Here is an 18385-nt window from a genome sequence, read left to right as displayed (position 1 = left end):
CAGTGCTGCCTTGACCCATCAGCATGACACGTGTCCTGATTGGTGATGGTGGGGAGAAGACCTTCAATTTTCATTTCTTTGTGATTTATTGAAATTCTTACAGCAGAGCAAGTTGTTTTCCCACTTTTCACCAGAACGTCATGTGATGTGTTCATCTTTATGGCCACATTGGTTGTAATTATGCCCCAGAATGTGCTAAAATAACATTTTGAGGCCCTTTGTCAACATAGTCACCTTCTTACACCTAGCTTTAGTTTTCAGTTCTTTGGCATATTGGCAGATGGGGTCGAGTTTCTTGCTTGTAGGTGCTGGTTTTGAACTTGGCTTGCATCCACTTTCATACCAAAAAAAAGAAGAGAATGTAGCATTTTACCTTGCTGCAAAATAGCTCTTCGAGTGGCAGTGGTGTATTGGTGTGCAAGTCTGTAATCAGTGAGGTTACACGCGATACTGTGAGCCACCAGGTGCAGTTTTTCATGATATTTTTATAATACTTTTCTGAAGTTGTGTCTTCCAAGTGTGGATTAGGAAGTCTTTTTAATTCATTGTACGTCTGATATTTTATAGTTTTAAATTCTCTACTTGTACTGATAAAAATTGCAGTACACCTGACGTTAGATGTAGAGTTACAAATCGGTAGATGGATATGTTGATTTATCTATATCTATCTATCACAGATAGGTGCTATTTAACTTCTAGAATATAATGCCTGTGAACTTCTCACAGAGGTGCAAATCATTTATTATGCTGTCATATGACAGGCATAGTGCCAGAATTTCCTTGTTTCCATGTTTGAGGTGATATCACTTTTCTTATGTCTTTTGTAATGTAGAGTGTAGCACTCTTAACCTTACAACCTTGCTATTAATCTGTTTCACTCTTTCTCATTCATGAATTCCATTTCTTTTGAAAACACTGTATACAGTTGTGTGCTAGAGTCAATAAAATTGACATTTGTGTAACAAGCTGTGGCATTTTCTCAGATTTCACTGAACACTGATTTAGTGTGAAACTGTTGATAAAATCTTTCTTGCTAGCTGTAATAATACAGAACTTTATTTCATATCAAACAAATAACTGCTTTGACTTTGATTTATAATAGGCTACATAACTGTCATGATTACGTAAACTGATGACTGTATTGTGTTTTTCTTTCTCTTTTCAAAGGAATGATATATAAACATGAACTGCTTTGGAACTGGAAAACATTCATGTTCTAGCAATAAATCTAAGTTTTTTCAGAAAATAAATAGGTTTTACTACTGGCCTAATTATATTTATTGGTGCCTCTGTTTACTGGAGTGTCTCACCTGTGTTGTACTAGCAGAAACATTTACCTATCATAATCTTAGAGGGGGTAAAAACCCATCCCATGACAGTGTAATGTATTTGTCCTTAAGTGTAAATAGCAATGTATATTTTACCCTTAATCCTAGACAGTCTGTTAGCTGTGGTAATCAAGAGCTTGTCACAGATTGTTGTTTTTTTTTTTGGTTGGAATTTAAGGTATGATGCCAAAACTGTTCAGATTGTAAGTGTTCCTCCACATGAAAGATCCGTCTTCTAAAACAGGTTTAGATTTTCAGAGGTTTGGAGGAAGGGATGACTGGGAGAACAGTGGGCATTTTTGGCAAACTCCTTTGTGCAGTGGGCAGTCCAACTGCTTCCCAAAAGACAAAATGCTCATTTCATTAATACTTAATGTAGCATATATAAATCCATGAAAGTGTAATTAACTGTCTAATTCTTTACTATTTTAAATCCAGAATTGAATGAGATTTTATACGTGTGCTAATCAAAAGTTGTCATGCTGTGTGCATTAAAAATATTGCTTTTCTTATGTAAACATAATGCTAGCATTTCCATCCCAAACAATCAGAGGAGCATGGAAAGACCTACAAGGTATAATATACATACTTGTGTGTAGCAATTGGGGAAGTAGTAGTTTTCTCCCTTCGTGTTAGATATACGTGGTGTTACTTAGCAGAAATACTACTGTAGAAAGTCTTTGTTTCTTTTTCTCTAGACTTGCACTAGATAAACTTGTATCCTGTAGCTCCCTATGGAGTACTGATTTGAGTCTTTTTAGTTTGCTAGAAAGAATGGCGCTCCTGGGGTGATTTCCTTATTGTTTTATTTATTCTCTCTGATAGAATAGGTGACAGCGGTGAAAAATTTGGTATTAATGTGATGTGTCGCTGTAAACCTTGCAGCTCAGTCATGTATGCCCTGGTCCCTTCCTTACACAGACACTAATTTAAGCCAGTTTATTCATATAAGGGAACACTAGACCCTTGGTTAATGCAAGTGGATTCAGCTTCTCTGACTTCAGGTCCATTTGGACAAGTTTGAGGACCCTGGTGGCTGTGTATTGTAGTGTAATTGCACGTGCTGCAACTTAAGGTAGTAATTTTTTTGTACTTTATAGAGTGAGCGTGTCCTAACTGGTTTCTGTTGTACCATTTTTTTAGCAGGTTCTCTGACTGGCAGCCCTCATCTGTCAGAGCTTTCCATCAATTCCCAAGGAGGACCATCAGTGGCAAACATGTCATTATCTCCAAACTTGAGCCCTGATGCCAAGCAGTCATCTCCCTTGATAAGCCCTTTGCTGAATGACCCATCATGCATCAGGACTGAGGAAGAGGAAGAGGTCAAAAAAAAGGTAAGGCAAAGGCATTGGGCTTTGACCCTCTTCTCTGTCTGCTGTTGTCAAAGCTGCTAATATCTACGCCCCTTGCAGCTTTCTCATCATAGATCCACATAATTAACTTGAGTTGGGCCACTTGGTGTCTGCTGCCCTCAGTCGTGATATATCCAAGAGCTCCCTGTGCTTTTGAGGCTGAGCGTCCAGTTTAGAGTGGGAACCACAGAGGAGCTGCAACTGAGAGTTCAGAAGCCTGGATTCATCCTCCTGAACAGAGGTGTGGGAGTTAGGGAGTTAGCTCCTCTTTAAGCAGCAGAAAGAAGAAACGCTTCGTGCCCATAAGGTGGGATAGAGCTGGGCCAATCCTTTGGGTGACTGTTCATTATGAGGTTTTTTTGATAGGGTCCCTTATAAATCTGGCTTGTTTTTAGGGAGAGGAGTTTAGTAGTTTGATGTAACATAACAGTTAGATCCAGTGTGGTATTGGAGGCAGAATTTCCAGGTAACAGAAATGGGGCAGTGTAGAGCCTGTGTGGAAGCATACAACCCAGTGTATCCCTTCAGGGAGCAACACTGGGACCATTCAGGAGTGGAAAATACTCTCTTTGAACTCCAGCCTGCAGTGCTCAGCTGGAAGTGTTTGGCTCAGCCCCATCACTGCAGCAAAACCATAAGGGAGCATCACATCCAAAACTGTCTTCAGTGACAGAAGTGATTCTGTCTGAGCCAGGGTATTCTCAGTGTCTGCCAGCTCATCCCTCCTGTGCTGCAGGAAGAGGCAGGCTATGCTTGTGCATCTGTTGCCTGCTTTTTTTTTCCTGAGCTGGAAGCATCTCAGGAGGAAAAAGGTAGGAACTCAGCTGGCTTTGGTGAAAGTGGCGGCATGTGTATGGAAGATGTGAGAGAGAAATCTGAGAAGAAAAGCCAAGAATCTATTAGTAGACTCACAGTTCTCCCTGCCAGCCCAAGGTACAGCAGCAGACTGTTCTAGTTTATACCAGCTGATGATGGTTCCCATGGCATTATACTCTGACTGGGAGATGCCCGCATGGTCTTGCCTCGCATCCCTTTCAGGTGCTGATCTTCAGGGAGGAAGCACAGAGCAAAAGATTTATGGATCTTCCTTTTAGCTTCGTGAGCAGTACAGAGCAAGAGCTGAGAAGGCAAAACCACTTTTGCCTCTTTGGATAACACAGAAAAATTAGTTGGGTTGTTTTTTTTCTGAAATTTGAAATTTATAAAATATGCTTCCTCTCTCCCACTGCTAAGTTTTCCAGCTGCACTGAGAAAATCATCTGGATTTGATTTTTTTATTGAGTATTTTGCTATAGATTCTTACTCTGACAGTGAAACCTGTAATAATCAGGCAGTAATTTTTTGCAGCATTTGTCAGATGTGGTTCAAGTGGTTGCCTAACCTGCAGAGGATTTTTTTGGGAACTCCAGAGCATGTCGTGCCCTACAGGTGTGCAATAAGCCAAAAAGAACATCAGCTTTGAAAACCTCATGGGAGAAAGAAATCTCTGAAGAATCCATAGATGTTTGCTCTCTTGTGTTGGCATGCAGAATTGTTTCCAGGGCTTCAGGGCTTATGAAAAGTCAAGCATGAGTCCCAGCAGCCACAAGCAAGGGTCACTAGTTTGTAACTCTCTCGGTGATTGTTGTCTGCAGTTTTTTTTCTACAGAAAGCAGCTCCATAAAAGCAGATGAAAACCTAAATGTGTTTGCAATTTGCAGAGATTCCCAACTGAGAAGGCTTACTTCATTGCTAAAGAGGTAGCAACCACGGAACGAACGTACCTGAAGGACCTTGAAGTCATCACATCGGTATGTTTACTTTAGCATTACTGATGGAACATGTGAAGCTGCAGTCAGCAGTAGTATTTCACCCGCTCCATTAAACATCATAACTGTTCCACACTACTTTTATGTGCTGCGCTGTAGGTATTCTCTGCAGTGCGCAGGAGTGCAACTCTAGGGAGGAAGTAACACAAAAAGCAGAAAGTGAAGGTTTGCCCTGTGGTTAGTAACATACACTATGAAACTCTTTCAGGTTGAGGAGCTTGGAACACAGTTCAGTTATTCTTTCTTGCTCTCGTGCTTTGTGGTTGAAAACCCTCAGGCATTTTTAGTAATTACAATGATTTCTATTAAAAGTGAAGTTGCTCTCTAGGGGGTCGTACTAATGTTTCCTTCTGGCTTAAATGCCTCCCATTTAACATCAGGTATGGTAGAGCACCTATTGGAATGTTTCTGACTTTTCACTAAGCAGAATTCACTGTTAAATAACTTACTGTTTTGTAGCATCTTATCAGTGTGTGATTATTAAAGTCACTGAGACAAGTGCCTTCTTTGCACACACAACAGTCCTATTTAATTTTCAAGAGTAACTTATGCAAGATATGACCTTAACAATAATTATCTGTGAGAGGGAGCTGGGTCCAAACCCTCTGAAGGTATTTCAGTAGTTCTGTCAGTTCCAGACTTCCCAGATGTTTAATTGCCCAGTGTGTGAATGTCTGTGAGGTTGTACATTAAGGGTGCATTGGCTCTTGGTGCATCAAATGTTGCAGTGAAGAGGACATGCTGCAGAGAAGAGTCTGTTGCTACCGGTGGGGAACCAGGAAGAGACACCTCCCCAGTTTCTCTTCTAGTCTAGGATACCACATGGCAGATGAAGTTGATCTGACACCACATTAGACACAGCTGATGTAAGCTGGAGTAGCATGGTTGTTAGAGCCAGCAGGATAGCTGTGGCTTTTTTGCCTACTGATCCTGGCTTTGCAGAGATGCCAGGCGGTGTGGGACAGTGATCATTGCTGCAGTCTTAACAACAGATGTGCTGCTTTCATCTTTCATTTCACTCAGCAGCTGCAGAAGCAGCAAGTTTTATCTCTTCATAGCTCCCTGCAAGTTTCTGCCTTAGGTCAAACTGCCACCCAGCCCTTCGTCCTTGTAGCAGGCAAATTTGAATAGAGCCATAGAAAGGATCTTAGCTCAATAATGAGACCCATCAGCTGTGCCATGCAGGTCTCTGGACCAGGAGGCCATTGGGAGAGAACGAGCAGCCAGTGTCATTAGAAAAGACAGAGCAAGTTTCATGCATGAAGAATGAGACTTGGTGGGCCTGTAATTCTTCAGTCCAGCAAGCCCTATAGTCCTCTGGTTTTACATCACCCATGTGTCTCCCAGAGTAAAATGAAAACTGAGCAGGAGCCTGTTGCAGTCTTAACAGCGTTGGGCCTGACTCTCCTGCTTCATGCTCCCAGCATCTTGCCCTGAAAGTGCAACATGCTGTGCTACTGGTTCACTTTGCAGAACAGTTCTTTGTGAACAGCACCGTGAGCTTTAGTGTTTACTGTCCTAACTCCTGTCAATGGGATTTCAGACAGAGCTCAGCAAAGTAAAATGCAGAGTGTATTTTGTGGTTTTACTGGAACACTCCCAAGTAATCTCTTGAGAAAATTCTCTTGTACCTACAGTATTTGCAAATCCAATTTGGGCTTGAAAAGAATTTTTGAGATTTGATCAGTAATGGCAAAGAGGAAGGGAGTTTCTTTTTCACCCATGCAGGGCCTGACCACCAGTTTGGGAGGTGGGAGTGTCGGGGTAGCTGGAATTAGGTCCTAATGCCAGCTGGAAAGCTCCCTACTGGGTTAGGTCTTAGGTGTTCCGTGCAGACAGTGATGGTCATACCTGCTGCATGCCACCCCCTTGGTAATTGTACTTCTTTTCTGTTTGTAGTGGTTTCAGAGTGCAGTGAGTAAAGAGGATTGCATGCCCGAGACTCTGAAAAATCTCATATTCTCCAACTTTGAACCTTTGCACAAATTTCACACTGGCTTTCTCAAGGAAATTGAGCAGAGACTTGCTCTGTGGTAAGATTATTTTTTTGTTATTTAGCAGTTATTTCATGTGCCCTAGCACTCTTGCACTCCCTTTTTTTTTTGCTCACTGTCTGTGATTTGATTGTTGTGATTCATTTGTGAAGCTATAAATGTTGGTTGTTAGCAGGCTGCATATATTGAGTCATGCTTTGTTCATGTTTACTTGACAAACCCTATTGTTCTCATGTCTCAGTCAGGTACATACATATGACATTGTAACACTGCATGAAGCTTTCTATTGCAAATGTCAGTGTTCCTATATGGCTGCCCTCCTGCAAGCAAGGCTTATGAGCAATAAAGAGGGGGAGGTGAAGGACCAAATCCTGTTTCTGTTTATTAGGGCTAAGCTGAGAGAAATTTCAGAGAGCAGCAGCCTATTGCACAGCACCTCATACTTAGCACTCTCAGAGTGCACCCTACAACAGGCAGAGAAGAATGGACTATCAGAAGATTACACTGGGCTTAAAATTTATCTATCCTTAGAATAGCAGCAACAAAACATGGCGTGTGTGTGGAATAGTTGTGAATTCAGTAATTCTTCCCTGGCAGTGCTCTAACTCAATGCATTTAATCAGCAACATCGGAGCAGACGTGGCACACAGAAGCCCTCTCCTTGCTGTGATTAGAACTGTCTGTACTGGATTGTTATTTTCTGTGTAGACATCTCTGGTGGGTTATCTTAGGTCCCAGGAGCCAACTTTTCCTACTCAATTAGAAAAAGTGACCATGGAAAACTCTGTGAGAGCAGTGAAAGTGTACCTTGCAGGCAGAGCAGATGAGTGCCAATCAGTTTAATGTCTGTGTAACTAATGAATCAAAGCAAAAGCAAGACATAATCTTAAAGTGCCTGAGTTTAGCTCTTGTGTTGTAGTGGACAAGGTCGCTGAGTGAGAGCACAGCACACTGCAGACTGATACTCTCCAAACCCACCTTGTAGTTCCATAATTAGTGTGTGCTTTTGGGGAAAGGAATGTGATATTGCCTCTTAGAGCTGAAATCCTCAGCTATCACTTTGTGGTTGATGCTTTACATAAGCCTACTGCACAGCAACCCTGCCTGCATGTCCTTTTCTTCATTGGGCAGCTGCTGCTGTTTTAATTGAGTCAGGATACTTGCTGGTATTAATTGCTTTTCAGCAAGGAATACTTATGGCAGGTTCACTGAGAGGGTTTTTTCAAATGCAATGAAGTTGTGATTGTTTCTCCACCCACACTGTAGGATTAACAGCTCTTGAAATGGGGTTGAAGGACATGTGGTGAGAAAAGGAAGATCTGTAGTTCAAATTCTGCTTTCTACCAGACCAGTCTCATATAGAGAGCTTTATGCGTGCTCATTCCTAGGGCACATGTTGAAGTAGATTCCCCCTGTATGCTCTGGTTGCTAGTGTTATACAGGTGCATGCCAACCTCCTGTTCAGATGCGATGCTTTTCGAAATTGAATTATGTTGCAATAACTGCCTAACCCAAGGCGATTGGGTTTAGAGAATAGAGAAAATAGAAAGCAAGTCTCTTTTGAACTCCACAAGAGGTTCAAAGACTGCAAATAAGACCTTACGTTTTCTAGTTTGTGCACATTAGGGACAAAACTCCGCAGCCCCATGGGAGGTCCCCAGACATGGGCACTGAAGTGAAAATGCAGTATCTGGGAAATTCAGCTGGAAGAGGAAACTCCTAATGAGTTTTATTTCCCCCCTCTTCAGTTAACTTCTTTTAGAGCTGAGTTAGCCTTTTGTTTTCTAACTTATCCTTGGCTGTGGCTGTGGTTTCATAGAACAGTGAACCTCACTTTAAGACTCCTAGTGCCATATTAAAACTACAGCTTTGCTACGATACGAAGTGCTGATCTGCTGTGAACTTGGTTTGCAGTTTAAAAATACTCTGATGAAGTAACTTTGCTCCAGCTGGGCACCTCAATCTGACTTTGGCAGATCAGCTATTGCACATCCTTCTGTGATCAATGTAGGGCCACTGTGAATTCTCTGTCAGCTGCTCTGATTCGTGTGACAGAAAAGCAGTCACGTTACTGCTCCCGGTCTGGACCCAGCTGGCAGCTGACAGCTTGGGTTTACCTTGTGTAAATGTTTGCTTTTTAAAGTTCTGGAAGATTTGAATATGTGAAACTGTGGGGGGAGGCAGACTAGCTGGCAGGTGTTGTTTTGGAGGTGTCGGTGTTTTTATATGCCACGGATGCTGAAATAAGTTGCAAGCAATAAACTCTTATCCTGTAGAGATTACTGTTTAATTAAATGATGAGTGACAAAAATCAGCTCTCAGTGTGTAAAATAGCAACACAGTAAGGAGTTTCTCCAGCAGTGTGATGAAGGTCACTTAGCTCGACACCCATGCTGTTGTGATCGTCCCAGTGCCTTTTGTCCTGGGTATTTTAAGCCAGTGGTTTCAACACAGAGCACTGACCAACCTTAAAGCAGGTATGCAGTCCTTGTGAGTCTGACTGCCACTGAGCTCTGTGACACCACTGCAGGATGCAAGCCAGCTCATTTATATCTGGTTTATCTGCATCAGCTCTTTTACCAGAGATTGGGGAAGGAAGGTGAGACACGAGCGTGCTCTGCATTCATCAGAAATAAAAGATCTTTGGATAAAAGTGTAAGAGACTTTATCAAGCTCCCAGAAGCCCCCATTCCTCAGGTGTGCTATCAGAGCTCCTAGGATGCTGTGTGTAGGCAGTGCAGATTGGGCATTGTTTTGCTTGTCAGAGGTGTCCTCCAAGCCTCTTTGCTGTGTGTTGGAGGTTCCTGCAGAAAGCTGTCCCTGCTCATACCTTGGGTCACATTGAAACTGATACTCTGTAAAAAGGCTGTGAAGGGACTAAGGCCAAAAGAAGATTGCTCATAATAGTTGTTAGATAACTCTGTGCTTTCAATTTATTTAAACATCAATAGATTTTTTAATATTTGGCTCAAAGAAGCTCAAGTTATGCATATTCTTAAAAGCATTTCTGGCTTGCTGGATAGCTTCTGAGCTTTTGAATCTGCTACTGAGTATCTACAGGGCTGGTATACTTTTGATCCAGTTATGGATTCTGGCAGGACTGATTTGTTTCTTTATACAACTCACCCATTTTTCATACTAAGAACAGAAGATCCCAGTGAGGACGTTTTTAACAAGGTGTGAACTGATGCTGACACCAATAGCCAACTGCAGAAAATTGGGATTTGCTGCATTTTTTGCAGCCAGAGTTTCGTTCTGGCCAAATGCTGAGCAGATTCCCAGTGCTTTTACTGCGTGGCATCACCAGATCAGCAATAGCATGGTCCATCAAAGGAGTCCCCAGCCCTTCTTGCTTCTCTTTAGGAGAGGAGTATCTCAGTGTCTTAAAGCTGGCTCTTATTGTCTGGGGCCTGGAGGTTTTATGTTGAGGAGGAAGAGGTGTGGACAGTGCAGCATGACATGCTCCATTAGCATCTGGCCAGCTGACTCTGAGCAGTCACTTGGACTCCACTCCTTCATTTATGTAAGCTGTCTGAGGGACCAGTCATTTGGGCCACACGCAGTATTTTCCTGCCAAAAAGTTGAGCTTGTCTTCCCACACCCATTCAAGTGTTTGCATTCAAGGTTTCCAAACTGATTTCTGTTAATTCTGACAGAATGTGGCAAATGGAAAACCATGAATTTCCCTCTTGGTCGACCGTTAGGCTCTGCAGAAAGTGATGCCAGGGCAAGCCAGAATAGCCATGTCTGCCCTATGAAGCAGGAAGTGTGAATTGGTGTTTGGGGCCTTATTCATGTGCTGGAAAGAAAAAGCCTAACGTGCTTTCAAGAAATGTGGGCAGATTCATCTTCTCACAGGGAAGCCACCAATTTGAGTTCCTGTTCAGAGGCACTTCTGAGGAAGGCTGCTGCTGGGTTCTAGCAGATGTGGCTGAGAAATATGTGGCTGGTAATTTGCAAGGAAGCTCTTAGATCTTAGCATATGAAAGGAAAGGGCTCAATCAGGATTCTTGAGAGACAGTTTGAAAACCTGTAATAAAAAGCACTCAGGGAGGTGTCAGACAGATGAGCTAAATGCTGATTTATTAACCCGTTTTTGTTGGGGAGGTAGTACGTGTGGTCTGGAAAAACAGCCTGATAAACAGTTTATATAAATAAAGCTGCAATCCTTATCTGCCTTCTTACATGCTCAAGTGCCAACAGTTGAGCTAGTATAACAACCAGCTTTAATGGTGAATGTTAAAGATATGGCTTAATGATAGAACTTTAGTTAGTAGTACTCTTGGAAGGCCTGAAGCATCTAAGTGCTTAAAGATGAGCTCTGCCATCCAGGAGGATATGCTGTTCCTAAGCCTGTAGCAGGAGGTCATGCACTGCAAATGTAATTTGCTGCATAACATTTTTTTGCTGCAGTTAAAGGGCTGCAATTTAAATTGTTATGTTGATCTGGAAATAAATCTGTAATGAGATGAGATGCCTTTGCTTCCTTTTTTGCCTTCCCACCATCACCAGACTTTTATTCCTTCTGTTGGCCATCCTGGAGGACTGAGAGTAGTATGAGCTGACCTGGGATTTCCTTTAATTCGTTTTTCAGTGATGTGCACTGAGAAGCTAGAAAATTAATTGGAAAACTCAGCCCTGCTGACCCAGCCATCAAGTTTCTGGATTTTCTTAGAGTTTTACTTCTTCTAGAAGTACTTGTCTGCCTTCAGCACAGGTTACTTCTCTGGTATGATTAGCCAGTAGCTGGAGAAGGGCTGTTGCCTCCCTCTTTGTCTCTCTGCCAAGATGCCGAGCAAGATGAAAGCCCATACAGTTAGAAAAAAAGCAGCATCGGGCAAAAGCTAATGGAAGGGAATGTTCCTGACGCCATGCGTGTGGCTGATGTGATGAGATGCTGTGCAAGCAGTCAGTGCTGGCTGAGCTGAAGAGAGGACAGAGGGCCAGCTTTTAGGAAATAAAGATTGCTCAAGGAACAACTGCACTAAATGTAAGCTGAGTTCACAAAGCCGGAGGACGCACTCGCTGTGACTTTGGTAGGATTGGGGTCAGCCTTTGAGCAGTTGGCTGGTGGGTATGGAATTGGCAAGGAGTGTTCTAACCAGCTAATGTGCAGCCTTGAGATCGGAACAGCAATTTACTATAGACCAGCCTTCTGTCCTCAAAGAGTTCAGAAGCAGTAATCTTGTAACACCCATACATACCTCTGTTGTTCTTCGCATTGTAGATAATTTAAGAGTGTTTTGTCTATGGCAGTGTTTATTTTAACGTAGTGATTCAGTAAAACTAGAAATGCTTCTTACAGTCACCACTAACACAACCCAGCTTCCTACGCAGCATAACCTTTGGTTTCAGAAGAACATAAAATGTCCTGTAGGGAACTGTGTTTTTCTTGTTTACATACGCGTGTGAGTGCCTGAGGGACTTAACACAATAGGACATAATTAAACACAGACGATGAAACTGGATATTGTTTAGATGAACATGGAGCAACCCCTTGTTTATCAGCTGAGTCCCTTTGTCTATGAGAGGATGAAGTGGGGAATGTTACCACACAGAATCCTCAAGCCGTGCCCTCTGCATTTCCTGGTTAGAAGGGCTCACAGGGAGGTTATCCACCAAGGATCTTTACAAAACAAAATATGTGTCAGAATATACTCATGGAATAATGTAGAGATTTAAAATGTACACATTGTATGTTTTTTTTTAATTGTCTTACCAGTGAATAGTATGTTCCTAACAACAGCAGTATCTTCTATGATTTGGTGAGTGTGGGACCTCTCTGGCTAATGTTGATACTGAGGAATGCAGAGTTTTACCATCTGATTTTCCTTTTGTTCCTTCGTTGCCCACATAGAACCTGAAATTGGGGAAAGCCAATATATCCACCAGCGATAACACAAAAAAGAGGTCCTGTTATTCTTGGATTCACTGAGAAGTTGCTTGTATTCCTGCTCTTTCCCATGGTAGTGCATTGCTTTGGCTGAATTGCAGTGGCCCTGCCTGCAGATCGATCTCCCAGTGTGCAGATGTGGGAACTGCACTGGATTTAAAGCATTAAGGACAGCATGAAAAAAAGCCACCCTGCAGGAAACTTGGAAGCAGTATTAGCAATTGGGAAGGGAAGGATGCAGTGGTTCTCCTCTTACCCACTCCCCACTCCCCCCCCACTGGTTTCCTTTGGAAAATCTAACTTAATTGGAACAGTGTGGTTCTTATGCTCATGCTTTTTCCTCCTGTGTTCTTTCAAAGATGTGTTTGGATCCATTCAGTGTGCGGCATCCCTGCCTGTCTCACGCATGGGTTTGGAGCAGAAATGTCTTTTTCAGGAGCTGAGCTTCTCCCAGAGGCAGCACCCACCCAGGCACAGCTGGCCGGGAGGGAGTGGTTTGCAGTTGTGATACCAAAAGTGACATACTGAAAATTAATTCCCTGCCAGCATGTAATGCTCATGAGTCAAACCCAGGTGCTGGGTAGAGTGTTCTGTCCCGTCGTCCCTTACACAAAGCAGGAAGATTTTCAGAGTGGGATCTTCTTGTTTTTGGTGTTCTTAACAGTGGAGTCCTTCTGCTATAAGCCCATGTGTCATGACGCCTTACTTTTTCTTGAGGCATTTATTTAAAATATTTAAAATATTTTAATATATTTAAAAACCTTGGCAATTCTCTTTAGAAGTCTGATCCTGTGAAGTGATGGCCATGCTGCTGCCAGGCCTGCTGGCCCCAGGAGTCCTGTTTGGAAAACACCTCACGTGCTGCTGAGCAGAGGGCTAGGGCCAGAAAGAAATGAGCTGCTGGGCTCCTTTCTGTGCCTTAAGTGATTATACAAATGGCTATATTGCTTGACTAACCTGTGTGCTCTTTCTGTTGCTGACAGGGAAGGCCGCTCTAATGCCCACATTAAAGGAGGTCACCAAAGAATCGGGGATGTTATGCTAAAGAACATTCAGAATATGAAGGTAGGAATGATCTCATAACTATTATGTTTTCACATGGATTAGGATGAGCCTGCATTTCATTTTTGTGTGATGTTGCCTGCTGTGCTGGGTTTCGCCAGTTGTAATCAAAGCTTATGCTATACATGTTTCCTTCGATGAAGTATCATGTGTTTGGGGAGCACTGGGATTGCAGAATTGCAAGCTGACTAAACTTCTCAGCCTTTTTCCTCAACTCCCTCTCCAAATTTAGGAACAGTCAGAGTCACAGCATGGCTTGGGCTGGAAGGGACCTCAGAGATCGTTTAGTTCCAAGCCCCTAACAAAGGCAGGGTTGCCAACCACAAAATCAAGCACTAGATCAGGGTCCCATCCAACCAGCCTTGAGCATCTCCAGGGATGGGGCACTCGCAGTTGCTCTGGGCAGCCTCACTGCCCTCTGAGTGTAAAATTTCCCCCTGGCATCTAACCTAAATCTCCACTCGTTTAGTTTAAAACCAATCCCCCTTGTATTATCACTATCTGCCTATGTAAAAGGTTGATTTCTCTCCTGTTTATAAGCTCCCTTTAATTACTGGAACAATAAACAGAGTTTGAAGAGAATGTAGTTTCCAGTTCTTTATTCTTGCAAGTAACACATCAGAATTTGTATGTCTGAAGAGGATCTTCAGAAGCCAACTGTTCCCACTTGTGTATGCAAATAAAAGTATTTAAATATTGCAGGAGCATTGACCTTAACCTGGGTTCTGGTTTGATTTTGAGAATTTCTACTTGTGCACCACAGCACCAAGTAAGATGAAAAATTCTTGAATGAATGAGAATAATTAGTTCTCAGTTCTTTAAAGCTTAAAGCCAAAGAACGTGTGTGAGCAGTGTATGTAAAGCTTGGCGTTAAGAAGGACAGACGGATGTGTGGAGAGGTTAAATGACATGGAAGTCATTACAGAATGAGTAAAAGGGAACACAGAAATCCTGATGTACAGCCTCCGACACACAGGCGGCTTTGTCACCAATACAATAGGAGCAGCTTTTTCCCATCAAGGCCCAACTCGGATGCCTCAGAAGAAACACAGGGGGCTTTCCTACACCCCACCCCTCCTCTCAAAAGGGGCACACCTTTATACAGTTTTTGGAACCACAGGAAGCTTTTGACAAATTGTCTTTCTGCTTTCAGTACCTTGTAGTATTAAGTGTTGTCCTTGGTTGTCTGATCTGGTCCTTCTGCACCTGGTCTAAGGATTCTATACAATGTAATGTAAACCCGCTGGCTTGCTTTCACCTTCACTGTTCTCTTTCCCATTAGAGGATTTTGTTCCATTTGCTTTGATAACTATTACTGATAAGCACAGATACATGGAATAAAGGGGCAAAACCCAGTTTGACCTTAGGAACTGCCTAGAAAGTGATAGAGTTAGTTAAAACTCTATATCTTTGTCATGAGCCCTGTTAAAACACCCAAAAACTGACAATCCTTGTTTAATTAGCACAGGAGGAAAATCAGGAACAAATAACTAATGGGCAGCCTCTGAAGTTGTCCTGAGGATCTGCAGTATCTTTGTAGGGTGAATACACAGTGTATGGGGGAAGCAGCTTGCCTGCAGAGATACGATATTTCCAGGAAAGATACCACATATCAAAGGGAAAGGGAATGGATTGAAAATGTGTCAAGAATCAGGAGCTTTAGATTAAACCCAACTATTTTCTGAAGTCCGTTCAGGATACCCATTTAATTTTGTTTTGTTGCTGGATGATATTCTACCAAGTGTTGGAAAACCTTATCTAGCTGCTCAGAGAAGCTCTGTGCTGCCTGAGGAATCTATTTACCTTTTGCAAAATACAAACAAAACCCTTGTGTTACTTGGTTAGAAAAAAAAAAAAAAAAAAAAAAGCCAAAAAACTGCTTTTTGTTTAATCTAAAATTGTTTTAGATGGGACCCAGCAGAGTCTGTGGTACTGTAATCTAAGTGGAATTGTGTATTCCTTGCAAACTTCAGTCACTCACTGATGCATAACTACTGCTGCCCGTGAGATCATGTTATGAACTGCACTAAGCAGTAGAGGATGTAAGGCAAGGATGGAGCATTCTGACTTAGCCATTTCTGCCACCAATTCCAGTATATTTTGTTCAGAATCCCAGGAGATGCAATTTCTCATTAATAATAGGGGTACAGAAGCTAGAGATCCAGTTGCATGTCTCAGTTTTTCAAAGGCACCAAAGAGATGCCGCACCTAAATACCTGCATCCTCTATGAAATCCAATTTTGTTTCCTGCTACTGTGTCCATGCTGTCTCTCTCTCTGTTGCTCCTGCTTGTATGAGCTGTGTTCGTGTCATCTCTTTGCCTTTGGATTTCTCATTGATGTGAGACAGTTAGCTCTGTTCACTCATGTGCTTTGTCTTATGGGGAATGCAGAGGGGATGAGGGATGTACTTCACACTAGTCATGATATTTCTTCTTTTCAGATACATATCAGAGCCACTGTGTTGCACAGTGATTTTGTTTGCAAAATCCCAGTGGCTATGATAGATTTTTTTCTGGTATAGGTGTGGGTGAACGGTTGTGAGTCACATCTCAGTGTTTGCTAATAGCTCTACCATATGCTTTTTCTTTCTTTGTGGCTATTAAGCAACTGACAATTCACCTGTGGAAGCACGATGAGATTTTAACTGAGTTGGAGAATGGAATCAAGAACTCTCGCAAGCTGGAGACCTTTTGCAGGGACTTTGAGCTACAGAAAGTTTGCTACTTGCCTCTCAATACCTTCCTGCTCAGACCTTTACACAGACTTATGCACTACAAGCAGATAATGGAGAGGCTTTGCAAACATTACCCACCAAACCACACAGATTTCAGGGATTCAAGAGGTAAGCAAGGCATAAGACATCAATTCCCAGAGCTGGGAAATGTTGGAGATGCATGTACAAACAATTTTTTTTGTCTTACAGCCTAATTAAAACAGGGTTGAGTTGCGAAATCAATCACTCAGAAGGCCAGAAGCAGTAGGATTAGAGTTGCACTCGTATACACATTATGGCACACTGTGGACAAACACTTGGAAGAGAAATCTGCTGGGGGTTATTAAGTACACAGAAACGACATGCAGTTCAGGAAGTCCCTTAAGCTGAAAATAGTTGGGAGAGAACATGGAGGATATGCCAGATGTGCTAATTTTATTGTCAGCTTTCCCTAGATATCTGCTGGTAACAGAGAGTATTGGCCCAGGTGAACCCTTGATCTGACCCCACGTGGCTGCTTGTTGTTGTGTCTTAACACAGTCTTAAGGAGAATATTATTTTTCCAGGTGGACACTTTGTTCTATTACAACTTCCACGATTTGTTTCAGGAACTCAAAGCTGCCAACCTATTGGGGTGGTTTTTTTGATGGTGGTGTTTATTCTAAATGTGAATAAATTCTCCTCCTGTAGTCTGAGGTCACTGCTTTTTTTTTTTTTTAATTTGCTTTCCTCTTTGTATATGCTGGTATCCCATCCCACTGTGTACTGTCTCCATTTGAAGATAACTGTTACCTGCATGGTTGCCACTCAGTGCAGGATGTGGGCAGGGGGCTGTGCTCAGTGTGGCCGCTCCCAGCTACACAGTATTAGCTGAGCTGACTGGCTGCATTCCCTTGGCTGCTGTGCATGGAGAGCCGTGTAGGCAGTGCACAAAATATGGAGGTAACTTGACCTGTGGTAATAAGAACTGCCACAGTAGTCTGTGTGACAAAAATGCTTGCCTAAATGTAGCTACTGCCTGAAAGAGCTCAAGAAGTTAAGGTCTTTGCTTCCAAAGACTATAGAGGTCATCATTTACTGAAGTGATACTGGATTATTCTGTGTTTCCAGGGTTAACTATTGTAGGACATGTTCATGCCAATCTACATGTATATACATGCATATACATACATATACATACATATACATATATATATATATGGAAAGTAACCATAGAACAATCATCAAAATACTAAAGTCTGGAAAACATCTGCTAAAATGGGATTTGAAAAGTTCGGTCTGTTGGGACCCACACTTGTTTTATAAGCATTGTCATAACTGGCTCATTTGTGATCTTGGAAATAAACTTGTGATTCTGTGACTTCTCCCAGGACAGAAGAGGGAGAAACCAGCATGGGAAGGGACAGCAACCCCAGGTGCCTTGTCAGTGATGCAGAGGTTTTTTCTTCCTTGTAGTTTTTTTAACATTTATTTAAAAATAGCCTATCCTTTTGGATGTATCCAGATTGTGCTGATGGCACTGGGAGCCAGTCTGTGAGCTGATCCCCCAGAAAAGATAAAGTGATGAAGTGATTTTGTGCCTAATTCCCTAAGTTAGTTAGATAGTAGAACCTCTTCAGTGATGCTGTAATTTGACTTGAGTATCTCTAGTTTCTGTAGCTGAAGTAGAGCAAACTTTCAGATGGAGAAATGGTCTGTATCTTTACTATACAACTGTCCACACTCAACAAGATGATGCCCAGAGTTTATAAGGTTTTCAGTCTGCCTGAGTAGGTTTACTCTGTGAAGGAAAAGGGTATCCCGAGGATGAGTGGTGCTCACGAGTTGCTTTCTGCAGAGAGAAGTCTTTCTTTTTAAATATTTTTTGTAAATTTATAAAAAGCATTTTATGGTTTTGTTTCTCTAGCTGCTTTGGCTGAGATTACTGAAATGGTGGCACAGCTCCATGGCAATATGATAAAGATGGAGAACTTCCAGAAGCTGCATGAACTCAAGAAAGACTTGATAGGCATTGACAATCTGGTGATCCCAGGAAGGGTAAGTAGCAGGATGGTGATTGAGGTGTGATGCCATTTCAAAGCATTAGATGTATTTTAGAAATCTGGTTCCTAGGAGCATCTGTCAGACTGCCTTTCCTCATATGAACATTTTTCTCTCACCAAAAACTGTTGTATGTAAACATAATAATACCGTAGAAAACAGCAGTCTTCAAAGCAGGAAGAAGCTATCATCT

The 18385-nt window shown here is 42.2% G+C and overlaps 1 protein-coding gene and 1 long non-coding RNA gene across 9 annotated transcripts in view; one reads left to right on the top strand and one right to left on the bottom strand.

Moving 5' to 3' along the window:
* LOC128071612 (uncharacterized) overlaps positions 1-18385 on the bottom strand; it is a 679004-nt gene that overhangs the window by 468898 nt on the left and 191721 nt on the right. The window lies entirely within an intron of this gene.
* Positions 1-18385, top strand: part of FARP1 (FERM, ARH/RhoGEF and pleckstrin domain protein 1) — a 202393-nt gene that overhangs the window by 171543 nt on the left and 12465 nt on the right. For 6 of the 8 annotated variants that reach the window (XM_052705858.1, XM_052705862.1, XM_052705861.1 and 3 more), the window contains 6 exons: positions 2472-2662; positions 4381-4470; positions 6388-6521; positions 13359-13440; positions 16044-16281; positions 18059-18189. In XM_052705858.1, coding sequence (XP_052561818.1) covers positions 2472-2662; positions 4381-4470; positions 6388-6521; positions 13359-13440; positions 16044-16281; positions 18059-18189 — 866 coding nt within the window. The remainder of the gene's footprint in view (positions 1-2471; positions 2663-4380; positions 4471-6387; positions 6522-13358; positions 13441-16043; positions 16282-18058; positions 18190-18385) is intronic. The other 2 variants (XM_052705860.1, XM_052705857.1) reach the window with 1 other exon arrangement.

Source organism: Tympanuchus pallidicinctus, unplaced genomic scaffold, assembly GCF_026119805.1.
Source record: "Tympanuchus pallidicinctus isolate F22 unplaced genomic scaffold, pur_lepc_1.0 scaffold6, whole genome shotgun sequence".
NCBI classification, from domain to species: domain Eukaryota; kingdom Metazoa; phylum Chordata; class Aves; order Galliformes; family Phasianidae; genus Tympanuchus; species Tympanuchus pallidicinctus.
The sequence above is the reverse complement of the archived record's forward strand: the minus strand, read 5'-3'. Positions and strand labels throughout refer to the sequence as shown.